This window comes from Rousettus aegyptiacus, unplaced genomic scaffold (assembly GCF_014176215.1).
Source record: "Rousettus aegyptiacus isolate mRouAeg1 unplaced genomic scaffold, mRouAeg1.p scaffold_m13_p_1, whole genome shotgun sequence".
NCBI lineage: Eukaryota > Metazoa > Chordata > Mammalia > Chiroptera > Pteropodidae > Rousettus > Rousettus aegyptiacus.
The window spans coordinates 170,997,416-171,022,074 of record NW_023416284.1 but is presented as its reverse complement, the minus strand read 5'-3'; the positions used below and the strand labels follow the sequence as shown (position 1 = coordinate 171,022,074).

At 37.1% G+C, this 24,659-nt stretch overlaps 1 protein-coding gene across 5 annotated transcripts in view; it reads right to left on the bottom strand.

Moving 5' to 3' along the window:
• GRM1 (glutamate metabotropic receptor 1) overlaps nucleotides 1–18,796 on the bottom strand; it is a 323,300-nt gene extending 304,504 nt beyond the window's left edge. For 3 of the 5 annotated variants that reach the window (XM_016160278.2, XM_016160273.2, XM_016160275.2), the window contains exons 1-2: nucleotides 18,661–18,751; nucleotides 16,187–17,220 (exon numbers count right to left, since the gene is read on the bottom strand). In XM_016160278.2, coding sequence (XP_016015764.2) covers nucleotides 16,187–16,886 — 700 coding nt within the window. In that variant the 5' untranslated portion in view covers nucleotides 16,887–17,220; nucleotides 18,661–18,751. Of the gene's footprint in view, nucleotides 1–16,186; nucleotides 17,221–18,624 lie in introns of all 5 variants that reach the window. The other 2 variants (XM_016160274.2, XM_016160276.2) reach the window with 1 other exon arrangement.
• Nucleotides 18,797–24,659: the final 5,863 nt, after the last annotated feature.

The following is a 24,659-nucleotide window of genomic DNA, read 5'->3' as shown; positions in this document are numbered from 1 at the left end:
TCCAGGAATCCTTCCATGCTATTAAGGAGTGACATAAGGTGTGATCTTGTCATGTCACCAAGGGTGGCTTCATGGCTAGGTGTCGAGTGGAAGTGAGAATATTCCTGTCATATGCCATCATTCACATGTAAGACAATTCACGTTTTTATTCAAGTGCTGTCCTCAAGGTTACAACTATTCTTCCAGATTAAGATTTAAGATTTGGTCCCAATAAGCGTGGGCGATAATTCCCCATTCAATGAGTACCAGAATGAATTCTACCCTAGATAAATACCATGCTGCAAAAGGCAGAGAACACAACCTCCCCATATGCAGAAGTGAATCAAAGTTATCTGTGCATGATGCCAGAGGGGACAGCAGCTTTGGTGACAGGTGGCATGCCTCTCTGCCAAAGAGAAGGCGTCGCTCCTGGCAGGTTTTTTTTTTTTTTTTTTTTACTGAGGCATGTGACCTAAGTAGTGGCATTTCACAGCTGAGAAACCAGCTTGTAATATGCCTTTTGCTTCACTGAGAGGCGGGCCACATGTCCACAGAGGCTACAACTCTCTCTGCAAAACATGACAATACATTCGCCTGTATACTTCTTATGATCAAATATTTACATAACTATGGAAATGGAAATGGACTGTATGGTTAATGACAGTTTTCCAGACACCCCCCCCCCCAAAATGGTGGCTTTCCTGAAAAGGTGTCATTTTCTAGCACAAATGCTACAAGAAGAAAGAAAGGACCCCACCTCTCACCCCTCCCCCCCCAAAAAAATCAGTAAGTTGAAAAAAAGAAGTCCCTGTTTATCAGTCTTTAGAAGAACTTTGCAAAAGAGGGTCAACTCCATTTTGACTAAATTAGCACATGGAAGACAAATTCGAACTCTGACATCCTTAGCAGTCTGACATCTGGGCCTCCTTTTCCAATCAATTCTTCCACAACTCCCTCTTAAGAGACTTCTACTGCAGACAAATTACACAGCTTGCCATTCCACCGTTCTCTGTATACCTGTTAGCATTTTACTCAAAGCCCTTAGTCACATGATTTCCTTCATGGGGAATTCCTTTTCCATCTGGGTCTTCATTTGCTAGGCTATCTAGTGTCCAAGACCCATTCTAATGCCATTTATTCCCAGATAACTACTTAATGTCCCCATCTAGAAGTAATCTCCCCCTTTTCGAACCTCCACACCCTCTCCTCATCCACACTTATCCACACACTGATGTGGCAATAATTATGTTTTCTATCTCTTCTTCTGGACCATAAGCAATGGTAGAAACTACAGGGCATTCAAAATGCTATTTTACTGTTTAATGATATATATTCACATATATCATATATATTTTACTATAATATCTGTAATAATATCTTATGGATATTTGCCTATGTTACCAAACTTGATTGACATCTGCAACCTGCATCTATTTTTGACATGTGATTCCTGGCACACTGCCGGATGATTAGCAGAATCTGTATTTGTTGAATAAATAAATTAACTGGTTGGCTCATTGATATGAAGCTGAGGCTTGACCTTCAAACTGACATAGAGAGACAAAGGATAGAAAAAAATGAGAGGACAGGTAAAGCATACCAAGACACAAAGGTAAATATCTGGAGATCCTTGCTTCAGGGGTGATAGGAAAGAAAAGCCAGGCTGCAATGGAAGGCTTTCCTCTGTAGTAACTAGCTGTGTGCAGCCTCAGGCAAGCCTCCTCAACTCTAACTTTTGTTTTCAAATCAGGGATTTAGATGAATATTTCCTTTGATGCAAAATCTACCATTCTAAATAAATGCTAAGTAGAAATGGTTGTTATAACTTTCTGGGAAAAGCAGAGGCCAGGAGGCAGTTGTTAATTATCAAAATGAGAAAATAATACTGTAAGCTCCAGTAGAATGTAATGCAACCAGCAGTTCCACATTGGTTCATAATGGTGGTCTGCCAGGCAGACGTGACAAGCTATTTACAGATGAAAAGACAGATTTAAAGTGGCTCCATGACTTGCCTAGAGGTAGCTGATGGAGGAAAAAAGATCAAACCTGGGTCCTCCCACTTTGTACACTCCCCACTGCACGTGGACGCTAAAGCCTAAGGGAGGATAGAGAGTAGCAGACACCAGTGCTCATAAAAAGAAAGAAAATGAAAAAAAATATGACAACTTGAGAGTTTTAATTGACGATACATGTAGCGCTTTTCCATCAATGATTAGAAAGGTAAAAGATGAAGAAGGGTGTTAAAAAGAGTCTACCCATGAAACATGAAATTAATTAGATATTTTCTTTGTTTTAATCCACTATTATAAGAAAGAAGCAAATAAAAAGAAAAATTATGTATAAAGAATTTAGTAAAAACTAAAGATATCCTAGGTTGTTGGTTCTGGGAAATTGAATAATTATTCTGCCATCTTGCTTCCTTTACATCTATAGCACTAGGCAAAAAGAATTGATGTGAAGCCCTACAAGCTCTTAAATCATCAAACCCCTTACTAAGGCACAAAAAGGGATCGAAACAAAAGCCCTCCTTACTTAAATCAATTAAACAAATATTGAGCGTCTACTGTTTGCAAGACACTCTTCCAATTGCTGAGGATACAAAAGAAAACAAAAGAAAACAAGACCCCACCCTCTAGAAATTTATTTTTCATGATGGAAGATAATCTAATGTGGCAGAGTATTCTCAGAAGAGAAGGTATACATGTAACCAGAAATTCAATTAACTGCATTCAGCAATTACACAGGCTAATTAATACATATTTTTAAAAGTTATTGAATGTAAGACATGAATAGTTAAACATCTTTAGTATAATTCTCTAAATATGGGCATTTTAAAAGCCATTCTTTGTCTATTTCAGGAGTATAGAACACTGCCTGTAGATATATACAAATGACTCTGAGGGAAATAATTCATAAGTGTGTGAGAAAGTGTATACAATGCATCATTGTAAAAAGTGCATTATCAGAAAGGACTTGCAGAGGTTCTACCCTTATTGTTGACCATGAGCATCAAAATCAACTGAGAGCCTAGTAGAAATGCAGACTCTCAGGTCCATCCCAGCCCTAAAGAATCAGAATCTGTGATTTAATGAATTCCCAGGGTAATCTGTATGCATGCTAAAGTTTGAAAAGCACTGCTCTAGGAGAGCCTAAAAATAATCTACTAAAAGGGAGAGTATAAGCACTTCAAAAATTAATCACTCACTCAATATTTTTTTCATCTTTAAGAAGTTGTTTCTTTTCAAATAAAATTTCACTTTTAAAATGACATATCAAGGATATTACATACCAACCTTTTCTTCAGCATGTACCAACATAGGTGAAAAAAAAAAAAAAACGTAATTTGCCTTTTCAAAGTTTCAAATATGACATTTCTAGCTAAAAACAATGGGCGATCATCCTTTCCATACATCAATGCATACGGGCTCTCTCTACTCCCTGTGATTTAACAACCACCTTTATTAACAGGAATAAGAAATATTGGGTGTTTTTTGATGTCTCATCCTGCATCAAACTAAGTTTCCCAAGTTAAATTATGTTGACCTTAATTCACAGGAGAATGAAGTAGAAGACATTATCATAGGTACTGAGCTGCTTAGAACACTCAGCAACACCAGCTACCAGGCTACAATTGTGGTCTGGAAGATATATAATAAGAACACCGGCAAAAGCCAGGAAGTAGGTAAAAAGCAAGGCCCCTCTCTATTTGTTACCGAACAGTCACTGCACAAACACGTATTTTTCTCTAAAGGTAAGAAGAAAAGAGGGAAAGGAGCTGCTCTGAATTATAAAGAGAGGCAGAGCAGCTCTGCTCGTGTTGACCATGGAAGAGAATGTTTCATCCGCACGTACACCCTCCCAAATCTGAGCAAAATATTCCAGCACAGCCACATAGCAGACCCCAGAATGCACTAAAGAAGGAAAAGACAGCAACAGGCAGAGTATCTAGAAGCCAAGGGATAAACTTCTTCACTAATTTGAAGGACTGTGATTCTCCTCTGGTACAATGATCGACACTCAAGGATTCTTCTATACCTACTAAATACATAGAAAATTTTTTTCTATCTTTACCATATTCAACTGTGAGAGTAAGATAACCTCTTCCTGCCATATCTCCCTAAGTCAAAAAAGAAAAGAGAAAAAAAAACCTCTCAGCCTGTCACAGCCGTCTGCTTCATAACATTTGAAAACTTCAATAGGGACCTGGACCTACAGTGGGGTCACTTCCATTTACATATATGTTAATACCCCATCTCTTCCTAAATGAAGTTGAGACATTTTACAACTCTAAAAAAGTATAAAATAATGCTGTCGATGTAAGGTGGAAGAAGCGAACATCTACACATGTAATCTAAACATGTTCTATGGTTGAACATTAAATTAACTTTGAGCTTCCTGGTGGGAAAAGAGAAAAATAAAAAACATAATACTCTTATTACCAGTTAAGATGAAACATGTCAGATCTTCAAGAGAGATATATGATTTCATGGTATTAAAATCTAAAAAGAAATGTGAACAATGGACTTTATACAAGAGTAACTGAATAGTACAACAAGCAATAATTTTAATAATTTTAAAAAATAGATGAAATTATAAAACATTATTTACATTTTCAATTCTTGTTCTGACCTTTAAGAAATGAAAAGGACGTCATTAAAATGCAATTTCGAAAAAGCAATTCTTCGGGAAGAGTAAAAAAAAGTCAGGTATGTAATATTATGGAAACAACATTATGCTAAATGCTTGATAATGATTTCTTAGATGACATTCTTAAATCTCAGTTCTCTTATTTGGCCTATGACAGGGCTGGATAAAAGATAATTCTAGGTTATGATCTCTGGTGAGCAGCCAGTGTCCTACGTAATTAACTAAAGAAAGATTCTGGTGTTTGGGACATCAGGCCAGCAGGTGGCCAAGTGAATGAACTGCTGTGGAAACAAAGACTTCTCCCGTGAATCTGGAGACTGTACACACTGGAGAGAATATATGAACAATATGAACCAACATTTGTAGAAATACGTGGTTTCCAATCTCAGTTGGGCCCTTAAAAATGTGCTCTGTTTATTTTTGATCTGCTCCCTTTCCCTTTCCATCTCCCTCATTGAATAACTGAGAAAACAAAGGCTACCAAACGTTATTTTTAAACCTTTTCTCCTCTTCCTCGAACTCATCACCACCCAAAAGGAAGTCTTCCCCTATTCAAACATGGCCCTGCCACGATTTCTTGCCTCCTCAGCAACTTTCCTTCAGCAATTATCTTCAGGATTTCCTTTCTTACTACTCTTTCCGTTATCCTTTAACACTGCTTAGGTCTTTCTCATCCTAGAGAATCTTGTAGCTTAGAAGCGCATCTCCTTCTAGCTACTATCCTATCTCTCACCTTACCTTCTAAGTCTCTAGGAAAAATGCTACATACCTGAAGCCTCCCCTACCATCTGGCTTCCACCCTTAGAATGGGTTTAGGCATTAAGAGATTATTGGAAAGCAAAAAGCCAGGAGAAAGTGGAGATTACTCATAAGAACACCATTTCTATGACCCCCCTTCTCTGTCAGCTCTATGATAGTGGTCACTCTTCCCTTCTTGAAATTCTCTCCTGCTTTGGCTTTCATAACTGACTTTCCTGGTTCTCCCTCTTTCTTCTTCTAGTTTTCTTATTGTTTCATCTCCATCCCTTTTCTGGATCTTCTTCCTGTAAAGTTCTGCCCTTAACTCTCTTTTATTTTCATTGCCTCTTCCTTGGCAACCTTGTCCATTTTTGTGTTTTAACCACAATTATCTGCTGATAAATCTACCTCCCTTTCCAGATCTTTGGCCTATGAGATCTCTCAACTCCATTGCCACATAGACATCTCATAGTCAAGCAGTCTGAAATATATGTTTTCCCAATCTGTGCTTCCTATTTTATTCCCTATTTTGTCCTACAAAATGGAAACCTTGGAGTCATTTTAGACTCCTCTTTCTTCTTGATCTCACAATGAATCAGTAACTGAATCTCCCTACTAAACAACTGTCAAATCCATTCTTTCCTTTCTATCCCCATCGGTTCCTCTTTTACTAAAGCTCTCATCATCTCTTGACTAAATTGAGTCATTGGATTGGCCTTTTTTCCACCACTCCTCTCACCATCAATGGTCTGGCAGTTTGTGTCCCAGCTTCCAATCTTATTCCTTTCCTTAATTTGTCCTCTCCAAAATTTTCAGGGTTCCCTTGCCAAAATCTAAATCTATCATGGTTCTTCCCTGTTTAAAATCCTTCACCGGCTCACCACGCTCATAAAATAGAATCTAAATTCCTTGGCTTGACAAGATTGCGCCTACTCCATTCCTCCTTTTTCAACTTGATCCTTCCCCACTACTTCTCCCTGAATGTACAGTTTAGAATTAGTGATACATTTAGAGTTCCTGGAGCACACTTTGTTTTCCTCAGCAGAACTTTTATTCATATTCATTCATCTGTGTCCTCCTCTTATTCCTTTAAAGGAATGAATTGCGAATGTTACCTCCTTTGATAGGTTTCTATGAACTTTCATCACTTCTTTCCTTGGCCCAGAGAGAGCAAGTCACATTTTTCTCTGTTACCAGCTTACCTGAGTCATATCTACTTCTTATGGTTGTATTTATCAAATTGAGTAGTAATCATTATACAGTGGACTTCTCAATAGAGGGATTAAAGATCATCTATTTCTAGTCATCAAAGACTATAGCAGAAAGTCTGTCCCAGAGAAAGTTCTCACTAACATTTATTTAATTAAGATAGAGATCTGAACATATATTCCTCTTTAGCAACAAAGTAATACCTATTGACCAGAAAGTGAAAATAAAATAGTATACTTATTTATTCAGAAAAAGAGGATATTGTTTGTTTATTGTAAGTTGTTTATGCTATTTCAATATCCTTATATCACCTTTTAAATTCTATAGTAAAGTTTTCCCTCTTGAATACGTTGTCAGCAATTTGTTTATTGATCTTTTTTGTTCTATTTTTTATAACACACAAATTAAAAACTGTGTTAGAGCACCACAGAGAACAGAGGAAACTGCCTCAGAGTATCACGCAATAGCTGTAGAATAAGCTATCTAACCACAGAGCTTTCCCTTACGGTCACTTGCTGTGGTATGGTTGTTATAAAGGGAGAGAATGGAAGTCCAAATGTGCTACTCGAAGTAAGCAAATCTGCAAGATCTACATCTTCTCTTTTTATTTGCACACTTTACCCTCAGACCATTCCTGTATTTACTTCGTGCAGGCTCACCTAGACTAAGAACATCTTCTTAATTAAATTTGGAATAGCCTGACAACAATAATAATAGCTTACATTTATCCAGCTCTATTTACAGCACCATCTCATCTGCATGATAAACTTAAGTGATTTTTTTTTTTTTTTTTTTTTTGTCCATTTTACCCTGATGGCTCTGTAAGCCTAGCTAATTCCATGAACCTTTTGGGTAAGTCTTATACCTGAACCCTGAGAATTCAACCTTAGCCATTCTTGTCTAATGTTTTATTCTTATCCGCTATACACTGCCCCTGCTTACTCATTGTACAGATGATACCACAGAGCTGTCTGAACAAATGGGATCTCCCACTCTTGACCACAGCCCTCCCTTCTTCTTTTATTAAAAAATAAATAAATAAAAGAGTTTTTAAAAAATAAAAGAGTTACTTTCTGGTCTTTATTCTTCTACCTTAAAGGGGCTGGGAAAAAAATGACAAACGTAATCTTTTCAACTAGAGCTCCATGTGGAGTAGCCACTTTAAGTTGGAAGTTCATTTTCTCTGGAAAAAAAAAAAGAGCTTTATTACAACATGGTAACAAGCACAAATACGGAGGTAGAATTGCTCAGATCCAAGGGAGATATTAGATCAAGTAAAAATGGCTTGATCCAGAATTTCCATGGAAATGTGGAAAGCAGGTTAGTTTGGAGCAAGAGAAGGTGAAGATAAGAGGCTACTGCTATTCAGGGGCTTTCTGGTGTTTATGAGTTCAGAGACAAAACAGTTCTTGATGCTATTGAGATGCAAGACTATGCTAAGAGTGGGTGGGTTGCTGAAGAGGAGGCAGAGGACACAGAGTTGAGATCAATGAACTGTGAGGTTAGGTCTCAATGGGTCACACACATTAATGTTAAAATCACCCAAAAGTATGGCAAGAGTTGACAGGGAAAGGAAGACTATCAGCAATGAGGACACATTTTCAGAGACAGAAGAGTCTCCTGGAAGGTACAAAATGACAGCAGCAAAGTTGGGAAGAATCTAACTAACTGGGCTGGATGCTATGAACCTCACAGGAGAGAAGAATGCATGAGAGTGAGTCATGTGATTTAAAAACAAACAAACAAACAAACAAACTTTGGTTTAAGAAAGTATCTAATGCAAAGCTGTATTAGTCCCGGCTTTGCTACTACCAAATTTTATGCGCTTAGGCAAGTCATTTTTATTTCCCTGGGCCTTTATTTTCTCATTTGTAAAATAAGAAAGCTTTCTAAAATCTATGGCAGATGCTGCATTTTTATCTTAACCATGAACTTCATTTTTATCTTATGTTACTAGGTTTCAGGGTAAAAAATTTACACTTAATTAACAAATTCCATGCATTTGCTCGAAATTTATCAAGAAGGGCTAATACCTCAGGTATCCATCTCTGGTGGCAGTTCAACAAAAGGAGAGGAAAACTAGTTATACATACCATCTCCTTGTTCTCTGAAACACTGACGTGAGGTAAACAATAGAGTAGCAATTATTATTTACATTTTACAAATAAAACTGAGATGAATGTAGTAGTTCTCATAGTCTTTTGTGCATTTATTTTTTTGTAAAAGTGAGTAAAGGTACTTTTTGGTAACCCATGAGCCTATAACTACCTCTATATTTCTATGGTACTTCCAACAGATGATGGGACCCTTAAGGATAATAATAAAGTAATAATGATAGTAATAGTTATTATTCTTTAAATTTTCGTGTTTCTAGAACAAAGACCAGTGTCTGATACATAATAGACACATGGGTTTATCAATGAATAAATAGTCATATCTTCATTAGGAAGCAAAATAAGTTACTTGGTAATCAAAAATCTGCTCCCCAAAATTTTATTGTGCTTCAATTGCCAGTTAAGGCTTTTATCTGAATCCTTTAGATAATTGCCTTGAATCTTGAATTTGTTAGCCCTAAACTGACTAAAATGGATAATCTTAAAATTGATAAATGAGTATTTCTAATCACAAAGTTTCTGCTTGAGCCAATAAATTCTCTTTATAAAAACATTGATGCTCTATTTGGTACTACCATGCCTTAAGCTCGAGAAAGCAAAACTTCCCGTGAGACCAGAGGAAAAAAATATAATTTTTCATATAAATTAAGATTTAAAATGTTGTAGATAGTCACAGAGAACAATTGGGCATGAAATATAATGAGAACTTGCACACATAACTTGCATAAATATTTCTATCGAAATTTAAAACCTAACAGTAGCTCTTTGATGGATAAGCAGCACATCATTTTGACAACGCTTCATGTCTCAGCTTGACTCTGGTTTTCAACTACAGCTTCTCTAAAAACTGACAACCTTTTCCTACTGAGATATGGCTTTCAATCTAATATCAGAATAGTATGCAGCATGCATTGTTTCTTCAGTCCTTGTAAGGTGCTCATTAAACTATTCTGTCTTCGGTTTCCCGGCCCTCTGTGATCTTCCTAAAGGGCATGCTGAAAATGTGGCTTCTGAAAAATCTCTTTGTGATGACACCAACTCAGCCACTGCCCAGAAAGTTATTAAAAATCTATAAAATAGTTGTTGTATTCTAGCTCTATAGGTCACTAGGAGAAACATTTTAGTGCCTGAAGAGGAATGGCAACTGGCAAGCCATGTGACAGAAACATAAAAGAGAAGCTGACATCACATCTAGCCTACACTGACCAGCTCTTTATAAAATTTGTTCCGAGGCCAATGAAGTCACAGGGTGATTGATGGTAGGGCAGAAGAATCAAGAAGAGTTTAAGCTTTCTCAAAATAATGAAGATGTCTCTTTTATTCGTCTTTGTATTTTGCCTTACTCCTTTGCACATGGTAGTGCTTCGCTAAATACTGATTATATAATTTTGAAAATGAGTTTAATAAGCCTAGCCAATATAGGATAAAATAAATATAAAAACTTGAAAGTATTGCAATCTAGGACCATTTGTGATAGGAATAAATAGCCCTATATTTTTCAACCAGTTTCAAGATTACCACTATATCTTAGCACATATAACAACTGATATTCATAATGATTACTTTGTATTATCAAGAAAATTGTCTATTAAATTCTCTTTAAAAGAAGTTCGGGAATTGTATAATATAATTTGCAAAAATCACCTTGTAAAATGTTTGAAATTTAAAAGGTTGGAGTTTAAAGAGGCCAACTCTCAAGTTCCCAAGTAAGTCAGCTGGAGAATCAAGGTTCTAAGTAAACAAGGTTTACTTGGATGTGAACACTTTTAAAATCCCAAATAGAGAACCTCACTACTGTCTTTAATTTCTCTCTTGTCCATACACCCACACTTGCTAACAAAGTATATGCTCTTAGCCAAAGCTCACAACGAGTTGCACACATCAAATCTAAGTGTGTGCTGTTAAAACCTGAAAGAAATCATGGTTTGAAACCTACCTATCACTGTCCCGTTAATCACACCAAAGTTCTCCTGGCCCTTCAGGATTGCAAAACCGAAGGTAGCTTCAACACTTCTTCGGCCCTAATTCTTTGCTGCGCCAAATTCTCCCATAAAATATTTCTTTAGATCACCTTTTATTCTCCCCGATTATTTTAATAACCTAGTATCTAGAATTCTACAATCACCAATCTTTTCATAGTTAGCTTTCTCCTCCCCATCTAATGCACCTCCCTTACACATTTCAGCAATTCGTTTTCTTTTAATTATCTTTGAATCACATCAAACTCTGCTTAGACATACTTTAAGATTCTCCATTATTTGCCCTTTATATCAATAAAGAGTCACAGAATCACAGATTATAAGAACCCACATTCGAGATGACATCTTTGTTATTAGCTCCTGGACTATACTCTCCACTCTAGCCGAGCAGACTCACTCATTTCATCTGCATAGGGACATTCTCACCACAGCCTCTAACTTTTACAAATGTTATATTAAAAGTTTTAAAAACTAATCAAAATTCCCTTTTCTCTTGCCTTTTTCTAGTAAATTATACTCACCAATATTTTCCCTCAGTGTTCTCTAAGCTGTACAAAGTCATGCTTTTAAGTGTCTAAACCATAATGATTCATTTTTACTTATTTTTACTTGTCTTACCTGTGTACAAACTGCACTCCCTTTAGAGCATAAAGTACTTAGTAATGGAGACCAAGTTTTTAAATTTATTATGTATGGTATTTGGTATAGTAAATTATCAATTAGAGTTGAATATTTAAATGATGGCTTTCATTTAAACTGTATCTATCTATCTATCGATTTATTTATTTATTTAGGAATAGGTATGGTATGTAATGGAAAGTCATACCATCAAGGGAATTCACAGCAGGCTGAGTGACTACCAGAATTAGTCAGGGAGTAGTTTGCTAGTGATGGCCTATGGGACTCTATTCTTAACTCAGTTTTAATGTCTAGAATAAAATCAGACACAAAGCAGAATGCTAAAATAAACTAAATAACTAAAATTTCAGAACTTACAAATAAGACAAATTTAAGCTAATAATTTCACATTTAAAAGGAAATAAAAAAAAAGAGTTCAATCTTAGATATAGAGATAATATTAATAACAATGATAGTAATATTAAAAACTACTCAAGCATAAATGAAAGGAAATATTACCTAGTAGCAGCACGTATTTTAAAAGGGAATTTTGAATAAGATCTACTTGAGCTATCTATGATGAGGAGGAAACTAAAAACTATAACATATGGGTAAGGAACTGGCAAGGTGTGGCATATAAAAAGAAAGGATGACAAATGTCACATGGAAAGGGAATTTAAATTGCTTGACTGATTTCCAGGTGTCAGTGGAGAATTGGTCAAAATTTCAGGGAGACAGGTCATTATCTAGAAAAACTGACTAATTGGTGAAATTCTGCTTCTGAATTTCAGCCCTATATTCTCCCATTCTCATTAGAAACCTTAACCACAATTTAAAATTTAGAGCATATGGGAACTTCTTCTTGGCAAAGATTGTAATAGTACTGTTTTAAGTATCTTTAGCTGGTTGGCCTAAATAACCTTTCAAGACACTCCCATTCCTTAATATAATACAATAATTTATTAAAATACAATAATTTATTAAGGTAAGTTACTGCGATATAGGTTGGATTCAGCCTAAGAAAGGTATAAAGAAAGTTAGTGGTGCATAGATAGGAAACACATTAATTAGAAATAAAAGTCTTATATGTAACCACATAAGCTAGAGTAATAGTTAACTGACGTATTTATGATTTAGGATTGCCTTCTGATGCCATTAGACTTTTTAAGTAAGTTTTATGTCAAGTAGAAAAAAGTTTCTGAGAAAAAAAGATTGGATTTTGGAAAAAAAGCCTAAAAAGTCCATTTCAGAAAAATGTAAGCAAATGTCAAAAAAGGTGCACCACAATGAAAACATAAATTAAACAGCACCTTATAGTGAGTATTTTCAAAAAGAAAGTGGCATCACTAAACCCCTTATCATATCAATACTCATCTGGCACTAGGAGACAAAATATTAAGAGAGAAAACCTTAAAACAAGTGAAAATACAACAATCTCCCCCCCCAAAAAAAACCAAAAAAACAAAAACAAAACCTTTTGAAGCAACAAACTCAAAAGGATATTTTTATTGGACTTGTCCAATGCTTTCAATTTAATCAAGTAGAATTACTTTTAAGTACTTTTTTTAACAACCTTTCAAAATGATAAATTTAATTTTTGATGAGGAATATGCATTTTATCAGAAGGATGGAATATGGTGTCCTTGGTTGAAATATTCTTCACAGAAGAAGGCTATTTCTGCATTGTATGCTTAGCATATTTAAAGACACACATTCCAGGTGAGCACCTTGCTCTGAAGTGCATTTTATTTTTATTTGTGGATAAAGCTCTCTTGCTTCACCACCCCCACCCTTTGACAGATCCTATTTCAATATTGCCCTCAGGAACCAATCCTGATAAATTTCTGGAGAGCCTATTGCAGGTAATTTCACATGCACAGATGCTCTTTTATGACAGGTAAATGACAGTTGTCATACCCAGAGGACAAGTTTGGCACAAATGATGTGCTAGAAAAATAAAAATTCTTTAAAAAAAAAATATATATATATATATATGTATGTATACACACACACATATACACATACTGAATTCTAGCTGATTAAAAAAAACGGAAAATATCTTTAAGCTTAACTTTATATAAAATAAAATAATAAAGAGATATAAAAACAACTGGAGCATTCAAAGAATAGATGCTCCATCTCTGACTTTAAAGTCCATCAAAATTAACCATAGAAATGAAGGTACAATAGTCTAGTCACTTAGTAATTTTGATGTTAACCGTACTAGGCTAACTTCTAATAAAAGAAAGTGTGATGTGACATTGACTTAAAAATGGTTAATTTGGAAAGGAGAGGCGAAGGTCACTGTAGTTTCCAAAATTCCTAAGCTCTGAATTGCTAATAACTGGACAAACTGACTTCCTTCCTGAAGAGTGCCCAGATGGCAGAGACAACACTGATATGTGGTCTTAGCTGTTTTTTGACAGGGAACTGTCACCAGTAGGTGACCCCATCAGTCCGAAGGCAGGAAAATTACTAAATGATGCAAGAAAGTGCCTGCAGGCCAGTACACCATGGGTCCCTGAGAAGCAGGAGGGCAGAGCCTCAAGAAAAACAAATTTTCAGCTGGAGCTTATATAAAGAAGGCTGTGATATTTCTTTGCAGATAGAAGAAAATAAAAGCAATTTAGTTTCCATAGATATTATGTCAAATAAGAGAAGAAACAAATTTTCTTTGAGAAAAATAAGATCCATATAAAAGGCAAAACAACTGGCATAATCTCTGGTAAAAAAAAAAATAGACAGGAAAGTTAGCTCTGATGCTGTTCTATGAACACATTCTAGTCTGGACTCAACTACTATAATAGTGTGGAGACATTATCTCTGCCTCACAACAGCAGTCAGAAGGCAAAAAGGAATCAAAGTCCAAACTAACGCAGAGGTGAAATTTTAATATCAGCCCTGTTCAATGAAATTGGCAAATACAAGTCTAATTAATTTTCAAAAAACGTAATTCTAGTTGTCAGAAAGCAACCCAGCCTTAACAATTATTTCTAGCGAAGTGATGCAACTGGAAAACAGATTGAAGAAAGGAGGAGGCTCTTTTCTCCACTCCTCTCCACCCCTCACCCCTGAAATGATATGATAATAAAATATGAAAAATAAAACCGCTGTTTTAAAACGATAAAGTATTACTTCTTCTTAAAGGAAGGACTTACACTTCTAATATCTATGATCGATTACCTAGCTCGATGGAGGGAGAATTACTAAGTATTTAAATAAATCACATTCAATCTAGATTTTTGCCATTACCTTTTAGAGATACTCTTCTAAATTAACAATTTTTAACTTATGCTTTCAAGATGTTACATCTAAGCACTAGAGGAAACTATATTAGACATTAAAATGCAGGAAATTAACATTAAACATTCAAATATAAAGCATTAACAGCTGAACTTAAATTTGCACCTTAAAAAAGTAGTATGAGATTTTGTTGAAAAAGAAGTATGCAGTTCACTAAAAATCAAGATTCAGAAACATGAGCCAGGTGTTAGAAGTCAAAATATTGCCGTCGAAAGTTGTTTTTTTCCCACAAAAAGTTAAGTCTAAAATCATAATACATATTCTACATTATTTTTGTTTTTTTTGTCCTGAATATTCTGCTCTCTTTATAAATTAAAGCATCAGTTTTCATTAACAATAACTATATAGCCACTTCAGTAAAAAATGATTCTTCATTTCTGTCATCAGACTTCACACTGGTAACCGAATATTGTGTAACTGTTAAAAGAACATGAAGTCATGCCTATGGCCTTTCTTTTGATAATTTGATATTGAGAAATGTGACTGCAGCAATACCCTCAAGATTCTCTTCCATATGCCAGCATGTACATGTGAATTGTCCTAGACATTAATTTGTAACCAGGGTCTCATTTTCTTCCTAAATCTAACAGGAGTTAAGCATAGATGACTCAACAATCTCATTTTATCCAAAAATGTATATAGGCTAAGAGCAAAGAGCAAAGAAAGCCTTCACAAAGAAGTTCTTTGAAAAGTCATGTCCATAAGACTGAAAAAATCAGTTTTAAGCTCAGTTAATTCTGTTTTATTTTAAAGCGCATTTTAAAACCTGATATCAACTATCCTTTCATTTGTAATTTATAATTGCTCTAACTTTAAATTCTAATGAGCAAAGCCATTGTGTTCAAAGAAAAAGACAAGAAACTCAAAACTCGAATCCAAGAGGTCATTAGTACTATATATCATAAAACAAGATAATTTCTTGGAGAGAGTAAGGTTATGTGGACAATTTTAACATGTAGTAGGAAGAAAATAAATAAATTATTTAAATTATTTACTTTTCCTTGGTATGTAAGGCACCCCAGAATTTAAAATATAAGTTTCTAATATACTGGGAGAGATGACTGCATTAATGCAACGTTCACAGGTAAGTCTTGTGTGTGTAAGAGGGGCACACTAGGACAAAGAAGCACCTTCAGCTGTTCAAGACAGGATAAAGTTTTCAGTACCAATTTAGGGGACAGCAATTTTTTTTTTCTAATTGCTCACTTTGGATTAGTCTATTAAGCTTAGAAAATCGGAGCCAGTCTCTTAACGATGGGATAACACCTTGGGCAAATATGCCTTCCAAACACAGACTCAGAAAATGAGGGCAAACAAACATGTAAGTCCAAAATCTGCAGTTGGACACTGTTCATGGAGAGTTTAGCATCTTTTAGGCTCCTATCATCCTCAGAAACACGACAGGACACAGTTTTCTTACACTATAACTAGAGGAGAATGGTGATAAAAGTCAGTGCCTGGGTGGGCGTTTACTGAGAAGGGCAAAGTCTGTTCCCCCACAGCGCTAGTAATAAACAGGGAAGAAACCATCATCCCAAGCACGCATCATGCAATGCCCCGGCTTTCTGGGTACCTTTCTTTCCCAAATGCAATGCCTACCTTCTGTGTGGACTGCAGAGACATAGGTCCAATTGTAACGCTTGACTATATCAAGCATCGCCCTTGCCTGCAAAGTGTCAGAAGGGACAACCCTCAGGAAGTATTTATACAAAGTTTTGTCACTCAGGTCGATACTCGTGGCGGAATATGCGATCTGGGGGATGTCAAAGAGCTGCAGCAGGTTCTGCACTTGAATGGCCACGGAGCTGGAGCCAGGGCCGATCACACCCGCAATGGGCTTCTTAGTCCTGCCTGGGGGGAGGGACTGGCCGTCAGGCAAGCACCGGTTGAGTCCATCTTTCTCGTCTCGAATGGAAATCAGAGAGTCCCTGATGAACTCAATGCTCTGCTCCAGAGCCACGGAGGAGTGCCAGCAGGAGTCCCGGATCTCACTGCCCAGGGTGATGTTGGGCAGGAGGACTGGGTCCGCGTTGATCTTATCCAACGTGTGGAACATGGCCTCCACCCGCTGGATGCCGTACTGCTCCCTGATCTCCCCGCATTTCCTTTCGGGCACCTTCTCGGCGGGAGGCTGGTGGTGCACTGAGAAGAGCGCCCCGATGATGACATCTCCGTCCATTCTGGCCACCGAGCGCTGAGACGAGGCTCCCGCCAGCAACACTCTCCTACCGGGGCTTCTGGGGAGAAGGGACATCTCCCAAAAGATCGCTGGGAAGAAAAGCAAGAGGAGCCGGACCATTGTGATGCGGACGCGCGGTCCACAGCCGGCCAGCCACGTTCCCAGGCTGGTCCCGCCAGCCGGGTCTGGGCGTGCAGCGACCGTGGAGACGCCACACGCCTGCCTCTCCCAGCTGCGTCCCGCTTGCCAAAACCTCTCGTCCAACGCTTTCGCCGCCCGCACCACCGCCTCTGTCCCCTCCTCCTCCTCCTCCTCCTCCTTTTGGTCCTCCACGGTCACTTCCACTCCAAGGAGGCGTTTCTAGGGGAATTCGAGTCCCCCTTCTTCACCGGTGCACTAAGGTAAACTGAGCGAGGGTACAGTGGGCGTCCTGGTGGCAGCGGTAAGCTGGAAGCTGCCGACAAAAGAGGAAGAAAAATCAGAGCTCCGTCTGGCTCGTGTCAAAACTCAAGGGTCAGTGATGTTAATAGTTGCCTGGTCCAATTCGTGTCAGCACATCATGAGAGCGCCGAAGGGACAGCTTGGGAGGCAGCTCTGGCCACGGCGGAAGGTGCTGTGTCCTGTCCCCAGTGCCCTCGTGGGTTCTGGGAGGCGCAGACCAGCCCCCTCCTCCAGCCTCAAGTCTCTTCTCAGTCCCCAGGTACCAATTACCCTTACTGACTTGAGGGGGTGGGAGAAACAGGGGAGGAGGAGGAGCTAGGGCTTTCACCTTAAGAGAACTTTCAGGGTTTGAAAAGATCAACTTTTTCCCAGAAGAAATTTGGAAACTCATTACGAAGGTGAAAGCGCTGCTTCGAAATGAACGCGAACAGGAGTGCACCCTTTAACTTTGAGGGGTTGAAGACACCCTAACGTACAACCCAAGCAGTAAACATAAATTTGCCAGCTAGAGAAAATTTATATATTAGTTACTAAGGCAACATCTGGTAAAGTCTCCGCATGTCGGAGTTCGGTACGTCCCCTCCACACCCCCATCCCCCAAGAAGTCAGGCTTACAGTAGACGTTCAGGGAGAAAGAGTGCAGATAAGGTAACTTGTTTCCCCGCGGTGGAGGGTGGAGGGAGGGGGCGGAGGGGCTCCTGAACTCGCTTAAATGGGGTTCTTTGGCTGTGCGGTAGTCAGAAAGGGAATGAAGTGGGGCTTCCGCGTTGCTCTCGCGGCGGCAGCCCAACCCTGCCGCCTTCAGAACCCTGGACAGTGCTCGGTCCAGCTACCGAGACATTTCCCGCAGGGCCGGGAGCAGATGCTTTTGACTAGCAGTTGCAATTCTTTGACAACACCCTCACCCCACCCCCGCCCCCCGACTTCGCTCTTTCAACCACCCTCCCTGCATTCTTTACACACACACACACACACACACACACACACACACACACACACACACACCCCTCCCCTTGCGTTCTAACCACCCTTCTATCCTCATTCTTTTTGCCTTGCAGCCAAAGCTCCTGCAAGTATATTCAAGCCTGGCCGCTTCAGGGGACCAGAGGCGCCAAATTTCAGCCGCCCGTGGGGCTGAAGTTGGCTCCCTCTCTCGTCCCTCCCCGGCTCCCTTTCTCAAGGTGAGAGTCGGAAGAGAAAGGAGCTAAGGCAGCGTGTGGGGAGCAAAAACACAGGAGGTGAGACAGGCAAAAAGGAGGAAGACAACCCCGGCATCCATGGGTCCCGACGCTTCCCAGGATGCAGGACTAAAAGAAATAAATAAGCGAGGGTGTCCCTGGGACCAGGAGGAAAAACCCATAGATTGGAACTGCCTGCAACTGGGGGTGGGTTTCACCGCTAGCAAGTGTCTGCTCACCTGGGTCTGCTTGGAGAATTTGGACTTGAGACGTACCTGAGTCCCGGTAGACAGCGCTATGGTTCCGGGGCCAGAGAACCGCAGCCACGCTTGGTTCAGACGCCTGCTACAGCTCTAATCCAGACGGTGCAAGGATGCAATCTGGGTTGTACACTAGTGCCCTCTTTCTTCGGCACTATTTTACCGCAAGGAAAAAAAGAGGGAGGGGGAGGGGGGAAAAACAGGTCACCCAAGGCTTGTCTATAATCTCATGCGTAAAAATCAGTCGTTTAATGGAGGCGGGAGGGGAGAAAAGCTGGGGGAAAGTGGGGAATGATAATAAGACCCCTGTAACAGGGTTTTTAAATAAGCTGCCATATATATGAATAGTCGGATCTGGTGAAAGAATTGAGGAACCAATTAGGCTGCTCTGGGTGGATATTCCTGGTACTTATTGCAAGGATCCAGATACATTTTATGTCCCCGGAAGTAAAGCCCCTTCCGAGGAAAACAGCAAGTAAATACATGTGTAGACATCTAGAGAAAGGCTCTATTCTTTGGTTGCAAGGGAGACAGGGGAGAGGCTGCATAGGGTGGGAATAGGCAAGGAGGGGTATGCAATCATGATCAAGGTAAGCCAAACGAAGAGAGGTAAACAGTGGCTGCATTTTCCAGGTCAAGATGTAACTAAATTGAGAATGAGAGTCAGGTCACATGAAAACACTGGAATGAAAAACACTTATCCAAATTCCTCCCAGGCTCCCTTCATCCTCTCGGCGGGTCTACAGTGTTGCTCCTTACTGTGTGAAAAGTGGAAGTTAAAATCACATTCCTCTGGGAACATGTTGGCTGAGCAGAATGTGTCCCAGCTTCTTTGGAGAGGAAAGACAAGTGACAGTGTGCCTTTCCACTCTTGCTCAAAGCTTTCTATTTGTGTCATCTGTAGAGAAGAGAGATCGGCTTATGTGGATCCCTTTATAATCGCCATATTCATGTCATCATTATTCTATGGAATGGACAATATACCGGGCAAGAGGGGACAAATCATGTGAGATTGTTTTAAATACTCTCTAGTATGTCCCATGAAACTCAGGAAAAGAAACAGTGCTTCCAGTCAAGAACAGAAGCCAATTCTCATTCTTGTTCTGGTCCTTTCCCTCCAAGTGTCATACTTTTCAGACAATCTAAAAAGGATAGAACTTTTTTCTTTTTCCATAAATAATGCACTGAACCAGGTGCATTATTTATGGAAAATTTAATAAATTTAATAAATTTACCACATGCCCTTCAATCTGAAAACATCTCAGTTCTGGAAGTAACCATATGTTTACTCAAGGAAAATAGAAGGTAATTTTGTCTTCGCACATAGGGTAAAATAGTTCTCTATCTGCACTATAAGAAAGATGTCTGCCTTAAGAGCAAGCCACAGGTGTTCACAGTGCCTCATAATATCCCACTTCTATTATTAGTCATTTAACTTACATGTTAGATAATGCTAGCCTAGTCAGATAGGACTCAAACATGATTTTCTTGTAATATTTCATAGGTATAGTGAACATACAAAGATTACCTGTGCATATATAGACCATTAGATATGATTTGCAAGATTAGAGGAAGTACTATCTCTGCCGTCCACATTTAACTTCAAAATGTACTCTTTGAAGCTGGAAGTTTTTAATATATCATATTGACATAGTTTAGAAAAGATTCTGCTACTGAAGGAATAATTAAGTGTTCAGATTTATTAGTTCTCAATACAGTCCAATTAAAAAGTACACATTGAAACAAATCATTTTAAAAAGGAAGAACTTGGGAATCATAATATATAAGATTCATGCATATACATAAATTCTCTATTATAGGCATTATAACAAAAAAAGGAAAAAATATTTCAAATGCATCTATTTGAAATTATTAATTACATGTATTGATAATTATTAAAGACCAAACTTTAGAAGTCATAAGGACAAAAATAAGTCAAGAAGAAGGCATTGAGAAAGGAGAAGACAAGATCATTCAAATATGCTTTATCTTTCTGGGAATTAATACTTTACCAAGATAGGCATGATGCAATCCATGTGTAGATATCTAAGGCAAGATTCTCTTAGTAGGATTGAAGAGAATTACTAAAGAATGAGTTACATAAAAATTCACAAATATAGGTCAATACACCAATGTATAAGAGTTCAAAAAATGCTAAAAGTGCATAAGTTCAGAAGTACTGCCAATATGAATTTTGTGTTGGTAGAGTAATATATTATATTCAATGTGTGATTTGTAGCAGGGTAAAAAGTGTTAGGAGTATTTTGATTTGGGAAATCCATTTAAAACAAAATATAGTGGAGATCGGGCAAAAGACTATGCAACATATTATCTCAAGACAACAATTGAAATGTGCTGCTATAACAGTAAAGGCAAAATGCTCTCATCTTTATATGGTTATAAAACAAATAACACCTGTAAACAAAATTGTGATCACTCTCTTTAGAGTGAATTGTGTGCACAGTTCTCACTGCTCTTCAACATAAAGGACATCATAGAAGAACTGGTCTGTATTACAAAGGAACGAAAGAATGTAAAGTTTTCCACATAAAATAAGTTGAAAAGGTATACTCTTCAAGTGAAAAAGGTAAGACATGATTGAGAATAAGATTTTGTAAAAGGAAGAAAGAAATTAATAAGTTAAAACACATATCCCAAATTTTAGTGTATTCTAAGGATATTTTGAGAAGTAAAGTTTACATACTCATTGAACTATGAAAGTGAAGTAAGCTCAAAAGATAATAAACTCATTAATGAAGAGGTATTACTGACAAAATATAAAGGGGATCAAAGAAGTTTATTGTAGAGAATTGATTTGTGGAAAATTGATATGTATGTATTGCTAAGGGAGTGTAATGAATTTTCAAGGCAGATCAGTGTTGTGGGAAGTAAACTCCAAGCTTTTCTATAAAACACTGTGCTCTATGGACAATTAAACTAGTGTGGCATTTCTTACATTTTTATATTTAATTCATGGATTTGGCAAGATAATTTAAGGACCAGTTAACCAAACATTTTAAAAGAACTAAAAAAAAGTCCAACTTAATATATATATTCAATTGTTTTATTGGATGATTAATTAGGCTATAACCATATACACAGAGAGAGAATCAAAACAATTGGATTGCATAAGCAATTAGAACTCATCAATAGCTCTGTGGACTCATGCAAATGAACTCATACATTGAGCCATATACCTTTCTGCACAACTGTTCTGAGCTTTTATTTTTAAAGTATTAAAATATAATTGAGGAAAATAAAGCAAACACAATTATTCCAAAAGCCCAATGAGGACCACAATTATTGTCTGTTTTATTCCCCTCTGTATTCCCAGTGTCTAAAAAATGTCTGTTTCAAGATAGTTGCTAGGATATTTGTTGAATAAATAAATGGATACATTCTCACAGAACAATAAAATATTTTATTTTAATGCCTTTCTTTAAGAAGATCAAAGCCAAGCAGTTCATGAACGTTTCTAATTTATTCTTCATGTAATGTAGGGAGACTAATTATTTTGCAACTGTTTCTCAAATGTAAGTAACTAGCCTAGTTAGTATTAAACCATCTAGAAACATATTTATATGCAAACTGCGATACACTTAAATTATTACAATGTGTTCCAAATGTTAAGAAACCATTTCTGTTACTGTGTTGACCAATAGCAAATGAAACTTAGATCTCTTGCAAAGGTAAAAGAAGATAATATATAAATGGAAGTTTATCCAATATTGTGGCAAAATGATTTGAAAATAAACATTTGAAAAGATTCTTAGAATCATCATATGAGATACATAAAATAGACATATTATCCTGGTCCTATAGATAGATAAATAAATTGAGGCGCCAAGAATCTATTCCTTGCCTGAGTTTAGGGAATGAATTAGGGGCACTGCCACATTATACTACCTTTATTCCAATTCGTAAGTTCATGAAAACTGAGCTAAGTGTTACTAATTATTTTTCCTTAAGCTTTGAATTGATGCTCTCTTATCACAAAATATTTAAGTAATAAATAACATGAATTTGAAATTCTTTCCTTTGAGCTTTCATCTGTTGAGGGCATAAGCATTACAGGTGATTGTTCTATTTGCTTAAAATAGCCGTCTTTTATAACAGTTCCAATAATGGCAGTAACCTACTTGCAGTCTCACAGTCAACTTTTAAACAATTAAGCAAGAAAAGTATCTAAATTTCCAGATTGAATAAAAGCCTTCATTAGAGAAGAATGTCTTACTACAATTTCACCTACACAACAAATTAAATTCTTATTCCTATTAAGCAGCAATATATTGTACCCCTGCCTCGCTGTAACAAAAAATCTACAACACAATTATTATCAATCCAGCACACCACCAGAATATTGATCTACCTAAAGCCCTTATTCTTTTGAACCCATAGCTCAAAGCCTACAATATATCTCAGTTTCCAATAGAATAAAGTTTAAATGCCTTAACCTGCACCCAAAGACTGGGAAAGGGGTTCACACAAGCAAAATATAGTAACTATTTATATCCATCCCTTCCCTTATCTAAAGTGAATAAAGTCAGAGATGAGTTGCTGACCAGAAAAAGAGAACTCTGATTGGAATATGCCCGAGGGATTATTAGAATAGAAAAGGCATAGTTTTGAAGGTTTCCTCAGTAAGTCTAATGAGCCCGCTAACTGAAGGCCACTAATACAAATTTATCTGACTCTCCTACTCACACTTTCTCTAACTAAATAAGCCTTATATTTTCTATGCCTTTGCTCATAACTCTCACTCCACACACATAAAAGAAATCTCGGCCATCTTTCATTTCTTTTATATGTATTTGGCTTTCTTTAAAATTCATTTCAAATTTAATTTATCTAGAAAAGCTTCCAGTTCTGATGAAAATCATTAAAAAGAAATAGCTATTTGGCACTTTTATAGAGATAACACTTACTGTACAATAATATGACTGATTCATTTTTAATTTATATTTTACTTGGTATAACTCACAATTGTTGTGATCACTTTCAAAATAATGACTTATTCCAACTATATGGCCATTCATAAAAATATTTTGGAATAGTTATTAAAGTTCTTTAATGTATACAATGCATTATTTTTAATATTATTATTATTCATAGTGAATAAATCATCCTTTGAGCATAGATTTAATGTTCTGGGGATGGACAATTATCACCGAAATTCTTAAATAATAAAAAAGTGATAAGATCCTTAAAGAAAGATAACTGTGTCCTGCTCACAATTGAATCTCCAGAACCTAAAATAGTACCTATAATTCAATAAGTATTTATCGAATAAATGGACATTTTAGATTAAAAATGAGGTATGATTCTGAAGAAACTGTGTTTATTTGGCTCTGAAGATAATTCTGGAGAGTAGCTCCAAAACTATTTGAGCAACTTAAAAATTATTGGCTTTTTAAAGTGAACACCAATTACTTGCATATAAAAATATGAGTATTTTTAATCATCAATATTTGTGGTCATATCTTATGTATGGATTTATATTGATAGTTATTTAAGAAATAGTTATTAAAATTTTAAATTGCATATATTATTTGATTTGTTTTATTTCTAAATAGCATGCAAAGCATATATACAGCTAAAAAAGAGTGAAAGGAAATTACATCAAATATGAACAGTTATTAGGTATAGAAAGTAGTATAATTTCATTTTTTCTGTATTATTTACTAAAATTTTTGCAATAAATGTGTTAATGTATTAAACTGTGACACTAAGATGGAAAACGAAGCAAATCGTTACCAAATATCTTCTATGAATGATAAGGAATCAAAGTTTACTAGGTCACAGCTGCTATTTTCACCTGCCTTATCCACCATTTTTGAAGGGCCATGAAGTGAAATGAAGACTGAGAGACAAGTAGTAGTTACCTAGATTGAGGAAGGAATGAGCAGGCAAAAAGATAGTCTAGGCAGAGAAACTGCAATGAGCCAGAAGTAAAGAAGACTGTGGTGCTTTGAGGGAAATATAAACGTTTTGGCAAAGCTAAAACAGAGAACAGT